Source organism: Tripterygium wilfordii, chromosome 13 (genome assembly GCF_013401445.1).
Source record: "Tripterygium wilfordii isolate XIE 37 chromosome 13, ASM1340144v1, whole genome shotgun sequence".
Lineage (NCBI taxonomy): Eukaryota > Viridiplantae > Streptophyta > Magnoliopsida > Celastrales > Celastraceae > Tripterygium > Tripterygium wilfordii.
In genome coordinates this window covers 4,955,384-4,966,036 of record NC_052244.1, presented here as the reverse complement: position 1 = coordinate 4,966,036, position 10,653 = coordinate 4,955,384, and the positions used below count along the sequence as shown (strand labels likewise).

Here is a 10,653-nt window from a genome sequence, read left to right as displayed (position 1 = left end):
ATCGACTTCACTCAAGATAATTTAGCGAGAATTTTGATTCAATCAAATGCTAAATTGGTTTAAAGAACATAGTGTTACATCCAGACAACCACCGGATCTGACGCATTCTAAAACTCAAGTCACAGACTATGCGAAGCAGTTGTTGCAAGGATGGGAAAGAGGTGGGTTCAAGGAGAGATCTTTGTAGATGAATTGAAGACCTGGAAGCAATGGATTAACTTTTGTAGATCAACGTAAGTCCAAACCGAAATTTTGATTTTAATCATATATGTGTATGTATTTCTTGGTCATGAAGCTTAAGAAACAGAGATTGGATTGATAAACAAAAGCACACAAACATAAAACCATAGAAACATGTACATAATATGGTACATCATGCACAAACTTATTCGCCATACTTGTGTTCCTCCAAGAACTAAGAACTAAGGTTCGAATCCTCCCACACCCTGTTCCTTATTCTTCATCATCATAGTCACAGATATACATATTTATTCAGTATAGTATATATCTGTATATGTGCTCATAGATCCTGATATCTAACACACTGGGGTCGCGACACCACACTCGGTAGAAATCCTCTTAGAATTAGGATTGTTAATATACTGTTTGAGGGTGGGGTCCCTGAGGTACTCACAAAGGCATTTCCCCTGAGAATTCAACTCGATGCAGCATCGCTTCGTCGGCGGCCCTCCAAACAGGATTGCTCCTCCGCAGTCGCTCATCGACAGTGGGTTGCATACTTGCCCTGTTGGTGGCATAGTCTGCGGTGGTGGTGCTAACGGCGACTTAAGTGGCTGCGGCATCGGAGTTATTGGCCGCGACATTGGAACCACCTCCACCACAAACATCATCGCCACAAAGAGAGTGGCAACATTGGAGACCTCCTGCTTCTTCATTCTCTTAATTACTAAATATAACTAAGTTTGTCTGATTATAAGAGATTAATTTCAATGAGTTTGGTTTGGTTTTGAGGGGATTTATTTATAGTTGAAGGATGGATTGAGGAGTTAATATCATTGTGTGGGACCCTTTTTGTATTAATTAATCCATAATTTACAGCTAATGTAATGAGTCCAAGATTATTGCTTAGGTATAAGCGTTTGGTCCAAGATTAATATATTTTCGAGCATAGGATAATGTCTAAAAGACGATGAGAGGATTCTGGAATTTGCTCGAGTTTACAATTCTCATCCAACGATGAAGAATAAGTTTAGTGGAGAGTATATGGTCGAATATGTGATCGAGTATTGATTTTCTTAGCCCTCCCTTGCCTTTTTTTTTTGTTTTGGAAATTTGAAATCAATTTAAACATGATGCTTTGTATTTTCTATTTATTTAATTTACTTAGTCTAGGCAACCAAATTGAAGGAGAATACCAATGCTGCTGATGTTTTTTTCTTTTTGTTTTCAAGGACATGTCATATACCAATGGAGGCACCCATATATCCTTCATGCCCTTCACATTTCCTAATCAATTAACTCTAATTTAAAATTAAATTAATTAATAATTCCATAAAAGTTTGATTAACCATCTCTGTGTCCTCCGTCAGAATAATTAAGAAGTCATTATGTAAAGCATGTTTTTTTTTAAATTTCTGGGTATCATCCACAATTGAGCCTTTAAATTGCGCCCAATCCAGTTAGATTAATCCATTAATTCCTACAAAACCTCTCTTTTCTCTCCCAAAGGAAGACATTCATGGTGATTGATCATCGACTGTGGGTGAGGTGATCAAGTGAGCATGTCCAGTGATGGATGGATAATCCGGGTGAGATCAATTTAATTAGTATTTCTGGCACCAAGAGGTAATCCCCATTAATAACACTTTAAATTGTTTAATTACTTGACTGTTTTGGTTATTAGATTTCATTTTGTTCATTATCTTCATCAATCTCCTCAAGCACATATATTAACTACCGTATTTTATATATAAATATATTAGGGTCCGTTGGGTTTATTTTCTATTCTCTGTTTTCGTGTTTCTGATTTTTCAGAAACGTCTTCTATTTTTTTGTTTCCAGTATTTTCTAAAATAGATAACCAAACATGTTTTTGGGTGTTTTCTTTTTTCAGAAAATAAAAAGAGAAAATGCATTAAAAAACTCGTATACGAAACAGACCTTTAGTATTTTGACTTATAGGTTGAGGACAATTTTACTTAAAAATGATGAATATCATCGGAGTTCTGTTTGGGTTAAGACTTTGGATTTCAACTGCTATTTCGAGTGGAAGTTAGTTTAAAAGAAAAAAAAAATTGTTACAGTAAATTTAATGCAATTTTTAGTTTTCTTTTATAAATCTAAAATGAAAATTAAGGTTTAGCAAGTGACGGATCTCAAATAAAGAAAACAAAAATTATAATTTAAGAAACATATTTCACAAAACCAAAATTCACTTAAAATGAAGGTACTTAGCAAGTATTCAATTATTTAAAGTGAAGGTACTTAGCAAAATATATAATTATAAGCGACGGTACTTAGTAAATTTTAATTCTTAAATGAGTCCAAAATAAATAATGTCATGTTTTCACTTTTCTTTTTCTTTATTTTGATAACCCTATAGTATTTTCATTTTTTTTTTTAAATTTTTGTTATACAAACACAAATCAATACATACAAACTAATTTTGTTAAACTAACATATTCAGAAAATAAAAACAGAGAATACATGAAAAACAAACATATTAAATAGATCTTTAGTATTTTGACGCGTTCGTTGAACACAATTTTACTTAAAAATGATGAATATCATCAGATATATATGACTTCGTTTGGGTTAGACTTTGGATTTCAACTTCTATTTCGGGTTAAGTTAATTTACAAATTTAAAAGTTAAAATTAAAGTGCGACAGTAAAATTAATGAGATTTTTAGTTTCTTTTCTTTAAAAAATAATTTGGACAATCTAAAAAAAATTAAGGTTTAGTAAGTGAGGGTCTCAAATAAAGAAAACAAACACTAGATTAAAAAAAAAAACTCTTAAAATGAGACTCTTTTAATGCAATAAAATATATTTCGCAAACCAAAATCACTTAAAATGAAGGTAGTTAACAAAATATATAATTATTTAAAGTGAAAGACTTAGTAAATTTTAATTCTTAAATGAGTTCAAAATACATATAATCTTTTTTTCACTTTTCCCTCTTTATTTTGACTACTCTACAGTATTTTTAGTATTTTTATTTTTGTTATACTAGGAAACTGGCTTTAAACACAAACCAATATATACAAACTAATTTTGTTAAAATTACATATTCAGAAAATAAAAAAAAATACATGAAAAAATAAATATATCAAACAGAATTTTAGTGTTTTTAAAAAAAAAATTATGCAATCTAAATAAAAATTAAGGTTAGTAAGTGAGGAGTCTCAAATAAAGAAAACAAACACTAGATTTAAAATATTAAAAAAAAACTCTTAAAATGATATTCTTCTGAACGCAATAAAACTGATTTCACAAAACCAACAATTATAATTATTTAAAGTGAAGGCACTTAATAACTTTTATTTCTTACATGAGTCCAAAATACATATAATCCCCTTTTCACTTTTCTTTATTTTGACTTTTGTTATTCTAGGAAACTGAGTTTAAGGGGGAAAAAAAACAAACACAAAACAATACATAAAACTAATTTTTTTTTTAAATTATATATTCGGAAAATAAAAAACATAAGATACATTAAAAAAAAACATATCCAACAGATCTTCGGGGTTTTGACAAGCACGTTGAGCACAATTTTAAGTAAAAATGATAAATATCATGGATATATGGCTTCGTTTAGCTTAGACTTTTGATTTCAACTTCTACTTCAGGTAGAAATGAGTTTAAAAGTTAAAAGTGCGACAGTAAAATTAATGCGATTTTTAGTTTCTTTTTTTTTTAAAAAAAATAATAATTTCGGAAATCTAAAAAAAATTAAGCTTTAGTAAGCGATGGGTCTCATAAAAAGAAAAACACACTAGATTTTAAAAATAAAAAAAAAACTCTTAAAATGATATTCTCTTGAAGGCAATAAAACAGATTTCAAAAAACTAAGAATCACTTAAAATGAAGTTCCTTAGCAAAATATGTAATTATTTAAAGTGAAGGTACTTAGTACTTTTAAATCTTAAATGAGTCCAAAATACATATGTTTTCACTTTTCTATTTCTTTATTTTCAATATCATACAGTATTTTTCTTTTTTTTAATTTTTATTTTTGTTATTCTAGGAAACTGACTTTAGGGAAACAAAAAACAAACACAAACCAATATATACAAACTAATTTTGTTAAAATTACATATTCGGAAAATAAAAATAAAAAATACATGACAAACATCATACTTTTAGTGTTTTGATGCTTGAGTTGAGCACAATTTTACTTTAAAATGATGAATATCATCGGATATACGACACCGTTTAGGTTAGACTTTGGATTTCAACTTCTATTTCGGATGAAAGTTTTACATGTTAAAAAGTGCGAAAGTAAAATTAATACCATTTTTAGTTTTTTTAAGAATAATAATAATTTGGGAAATGTAAAAAAAATTTAAGGTTTAGTATGTGAAACAAACACTAGATTTTTAGAAGAAAAAAAAAGGAAAAAAACTCTTAAAATGATTATTCTCCTGAAGGCAATAAAACAGATTTAAAAAAACTAAAAATCACATAAAATGAAGGTACTTAGCAAAATATATAATTATTTAAAGTGAAGGTACTTAGCAACTTTTAATTCTAAAATGTGTCCAAAATACATTTACAATCTTGTTTTCACTTTTCTTTTTCTTTATTTTGACTACTCTACAATATTTTTATTTTTATTTTTGTTATTCTAGGAAACTGACTTAAAAAAAAAACCAATACATACAAACAAATTTTCATAAAATTACATTTTCGTATAGTCCAATTTTATGTGATAGATAGTATGTATATCGTCATTTAATTTCCAACAAAACTAAATTATAAATATCAAACAATGTAAAATATGTAAGAAAATATATAGAAATTGATACAAACTGTAAATTGCATTCAAAATAATTTGGGTCATCTAAAAGGAAAATTAAGGTTTAGTAAATGACGGGTCTCAAATAAAGGAAAATTAAACTAGATTTAAAAAAAAAAGAAACTCTTAAAACTAATCTCACAAAACCAAAAATCACTTAAAATGAATGTATTTAGCAAACTCTATAATTATTTAAATTTAAGGTACTTAGTAATTTTTAATTCTTAAATGAGTCCAAAATATATACAATCGCATTTTCACTTTTCTTTTCCTTTACAGTTTTTTTATTTTTTATTTTTGTTATTCTAGGAAACTGACTTTAAAAAAAAAACACAAAACAATGCACAAACTAATTTTGATAAAACTACATATTTGGATAGTCCAATTTTATGTGATAAATAGTAGATATATCGTAATTTCATTTCCAACAAAACTAAATTATAAATATCAAACAATGTAAAATATGTAAGAAAATATATAGAAATTGATATAAATTGTAATTGCATTCAACTTCTTTAGTTTTAATGTCGAACCATACTTAAGTAACTAATAATGTATATAAAGGAACAATAGTTAATAATGAAGAACATGATAATATATATATATGGCAAAGTCAATATGTATGGTTTTGTTATTAATGTTTTGAGAAAAAAAATTGCATATTGTATATAATAATAAAATTTTTAAATAAAATTAATAAAAAATAGTAAAGTTATCAAAATTTTAGATTACCCCTATTATTGCAATTTTAATTTCTTATAACTTATTCTTTTTTAAATAATATTTTAAAATAAAATTATTAAATAATAAAAAATTATTAAAATTTTATAGTATCCCTCTTATTGCAATTCAAATTTCATATAACTTCTGCTAATAATACATGTTCCTTAAAAACTATTAAAGACTAGTGACTAATCTGCATAAGTGTAAAATGTTATTCTAAAAGGGTAGATATTTTTAGTGTCATTCATTCATTCATTCATCTTTCTTTGGTTATGAGAAAAAAAAAATTAAATTACACTTTTTTGGTTTTATGCTTCATTATAACTAACACGATAATATAGTATTTCTCTCTTCCAAGCCCAAAAAATTAGTCTAAGCTTGGATAATCAATGCAAGCTATGCCCCTTAAGCTCAATTTTTTTTTAAGTTTGTCAAAGACTCAAATGGAAAGTTTCTAAAATTTTTATTTAATTCAAAATATGTTTGAATTTAGCAGGATTAGAAAAATAAGAATATTATTTCAAAGAGGAAAACAGGAGAATTTTTTTTAATCATTTTAACCGTTGATTACATCAATCAAATTAGGATTCCAATATTTTTATGAATTTAAATTACCCTATTTAAATTATTCTAAACATATTATTTTTATTTGACTTAAAAATAATAAATAATAATATTCGAATTACTTTTAAAAAAAATTTGAAAAAAAACATGTGTCAAAAGGAGAGACTAAATTATATATACCTTTGCTTTTTTTTTTTAAGGATATATACCTTAGCTTAGTACAGACAGTAAAGATATATAAAGAGTATTATAGTCAATAATTAAAAAATTAAAATAAATAACAGTAATAAACCACCCAAACAAATTAATTTATATAATGCAATATATTATACACAAAAATGAATAAAAATTTAACTTCTTAGTGATAAGTTGTCATATAAACTCTTGCAAAAAAAAAAAAAAAGAGAATCATGGTTCGACTCTAATGCCAAGCAAATTAGGACGAAATCCAATATGACTATGTCTTGAATGAATTCATTATGAAAATTAATAAAATATTTTATTTTATTTTATTTTATAAAAAAACAATGTGTATGTTGAATAATTTAGTCTCTTTTTTATATATAACTACTAGTCTTTTCTATTTTTTGTAAAATAAATAATTCCCTCTAATTAAATATGTTCAGATTGATCTAACAGACTAACAGTGCCTCCATCGACCATTATGAAGATTTCTGATACCAAATGTTACATTAATCAACATTGTAACCGGCGACTAATTAACTAAACACGTAGCATTAGTATGCAACCAAATATCTTATACAGGAAGGTTTTTTTTTTTTTTTTTGTATTTTCCTTATAAATAGGGATTTCTTTGTACCTTGTAAATTATATACTTCATAATGAAAATCTAGTGCCTAGATGGCTTTCACAGTGGATGTAGGTCTCTCACGAGACTGAACCACTATAAAATTCTTGGTCTCTATTTTAGTTTATTTTATAATTCTGCACAAATTAAATATTACATTGACATTAAATTATAAATTAGCTTCAAAATCATGAAAATAAACAGTGACGGATCTAGTCAATGACTTGAGGGTATAGAATGTTTGGTGTTAGTGATTCTTAAATCAAAAATAATATTTCTATGAACTTGATAATATTCGTATATATATAGTCGAAAATGTATGCTCAACAATAACAGTAGCGACTAGCAAGATCAATACGATGGTGTAAAAAATTATAATTATGAGGTTGGCAAGGACCCTTTTGTAAATATATTCTACAAATTTCATTTTGATAATTAGGATGATAATCTAACATTCAAGATCGTAATCTTGGATCTGAAGAAATATCAACAAAGTTGATCATTTATAGGTGTCTTTGGTTGGAAGAAAAATGATCACCTACCTGTGGGGAAGGTGATTTTCTTTACTGTGTTTACACCAATATCAATAAATCATAAAATTAATTTCAAACAAACCTAGGCTTTGCTGAAATCGATTAATTTCAAACAAACCCAGACTCTGCTTAAGTAACTATATATGAACTATGAATTCGATAACCATTAGAACACTTATGATAATCAAAACCATTCATATCTTAGATACAAATATACCTTCTAACTTACCATCGTAGAGAAGGTAGAAAAAGAAAAATAGGATGACCCTTCAACCTGTAAGAAAACCATGGGCCTCACAAGAAATCTCTAAAAAGAGGCCAATATCATCAGTGTCCTAGTTGAAATGGAGCAAGTGAAGCTAACCATACACCAAGTTTACATTTCTTTCATAAGGTGGGTGGAGAAAGTGAAAGAAGTCAATTTATTATTTGATTAAACACTAATTCAAGCCACTCCAACTGATTCATGTTAATTATTTTCCTCCTTTTTTAGTGAATAATGTGTTGGAGAATTTCGGTAATGCAGATTTTGTTTCAAAGCACAGATTAACGCTTTCCTTAAAGTGTTATTTGCCTTCACCAATTGTTGTGCACATGATAGCAGCAAATACACTTCTAAGATACAATGAAGCACCACATATTTAACATTTGATGTTCGGTCTTTGCACAAAGGAAGAACAATCAAGAATGACCAAGAAAAACATAACTTTAACAAGTGCTTGGAATTCTATTTTGCAAGGATAGAATCCAAGTTTTGAGAGTTCTTTTAAGATTATAATTGAATCTTCTTGGAATGATGTATTTATAGAGAATAACACACCTTTTGGTGAAGGGTTGTGTCCAAAAAGGAACATACCCCTTGTGAAAAGAAACACACCCCTTGTGAAGGGTTGTGTCCAAAAGAAGTAAAAAATAAGTTGTAAGAGAAGAGTTGGGTCCATTGGTATGTAACTACCAATGTAACCTTTTCCTTTTCTTTATTATTTTGAAAATATTCTAACATTCCTCCACCATTTTCAAAATACAGATGAAAAATTCACTTGTTGTATTCATTTGAAAATTTGTGCATAAACAAAGGTGTCTTTAGGACTTGAACCTTTATGTAGTGTATGTATATCAAGGTTATTCAGAATGACATAGTAGACGAACTTTGAACTAGTGATCCTTTTTCGAATAACCGGACACATAACACACACAAACTTTTGATATAAAGGTCATTCTTATTTGCCGACGCGTGGATTGGCCTTGCGTCTGTATGCTATTTTAGTGAGCGCTTTAGAGACAAGTCCAAGTTGCATAGAAAGTGGCACCATTTTCAAGGACATGTCATATACCAATGGAGGCACCCATATATCCTTCATGCCCTACACATTTCCTAATCAATTAAATATCATTTAAATTAATTATTTATTTATGTCAGAAAAGTTTGATTAAAGAAGCTTGTATCTTCCGTCAGCATAAATTAGAAGGTCATTCGTTTTAATCATGCTTTTACATATTTCTGGGTATCATCCACATCTGCACCAGTCTATAAATTACTTTGGTTCTTGCCAAAACATAAGAATAATTCATTATTTTTGCATCAACCATGGCGATTATCATCGACCGCGAATATAAACACAGAAATTTGTCAAAGTTCAAGCGATTGATCAGAAATCTGGGTGAGCAAAATTTAGTATTTTTTGCATCTTAAGGTAATCCGAAAACACTTTTTTTTTTTTTTTTAATATGACTTGTTGCTGCTGCTGATACTGGATTTCGTTTTGCTGATTATCATCATCATCATCAATCTGCTCTAAAGCACATAATAGCTCGCATATTATCTAAATCACATCCTTATAATATAGATGAATATAAGATATCAAGAGGAATTTTAATTAACAAAAAAATAGGTTGTAATTTAGTTTAATTAGAAAAATAAGAATATTATATATTTTAATTATTTAAAAGAGAGCAAAGGATACTTTTTTAATCATTTTAACCATTGGTTACATCAATCAAATGAGGATTCCAACACTTTCTCGAAAAAAAAAAATTCCAATACTTTTACAAGTTAAATTTATCGTATTTTAATTATTATAATATTCTATATTTATTTAATTAAAAATAATTAATATTTGAATTATTTTAAAAATAAAAAGATCAGGTATCAAAAGGAGAGAAAATTACATAGGCCTTTGCCCAACGTGGTATTGACTCGTGTTTTTTTTTTAAAGAGAATTAATAAGTTAGTTATTTACTAGTTATTAATTACATATTAATTACAAAAAATATTAAATAGTAAAATCATAAATATAAAAGAGGAGAATATAATAAAGAATAAAAAGCAGAAGAGAGTGACTAGAAAATTAAGAGATAACTATAAAATGAAGAGCAAGTACAAAAATAAGAGAGAAATTATTATAATAATATTAGGTAATGTTATAGTTATGCAAAATAGGTAACACATAGATAATATGATGAAAATATATTTTTTACTAGTTCCTTAAAATAGAAAAATAATCATATTTAAATAATATGATGTGAGTGCTCTAACACTTCAACTCATATTAATATTTTACTATACTTTTTAAAAAGTACCGTCCTCTATAAGACTGTGACAAGTTTTCTGATTTTCACTCGTGTTTTTTTTTGTGTTTTTAATTTTCATATAGATCCTTTGAGAACAAGTTTTTAAAAATTATTAAAAATAAATTTTTGTTATACCCCGCCCAAGATCCTAGAGGTCATGGGTTCAAATCCATTAGGGGTGGGGTTTAAGTTTATTTAGGGAATTAGGACTTAGGATGTGGGTGTATTGCCCCACTTGGCCCTTACTAAAAAGAAGTTAGTCTCTAAATTTTAGTTTTGCACGTATTTTGTGTAAAAATAATTTTCTAAAATAATAAATAGCTAGAGTTTTCCAAAAATAAATAAATTATCCAAAATAAGATGTAATTTAGTTGGATTAGAAAAATTTTTAGAAAATAGAGAAACAATTTAATCATTTTATCCATTGGCTATTTCAATGGAAGTAAACCGCTAACTTTTTTTTATATAAATTAA

At 27.4% G+C, this 10,653-nt stretch overlaps 1 protein-coding gene across 1 annotated transcript; it reads right to left on the bottom strand.

Moving 5' to 3' along the window:
* Positions 1-536: 536 nt before the first annotated feature.
* Positions 537-896, bottom strand: LOC120012468 (non-specific lipid-transfer protein 2-like). The gene has a single exon (XM_038863894.1). It carries the CDS (start codon positions 894-896, stop codon positions 537-539), a length of 360 nt encoding a protein of 119 aa, XP_038719822.1.
* Positions 897-10,653: the final 9,757 nt, after the last annotated feature.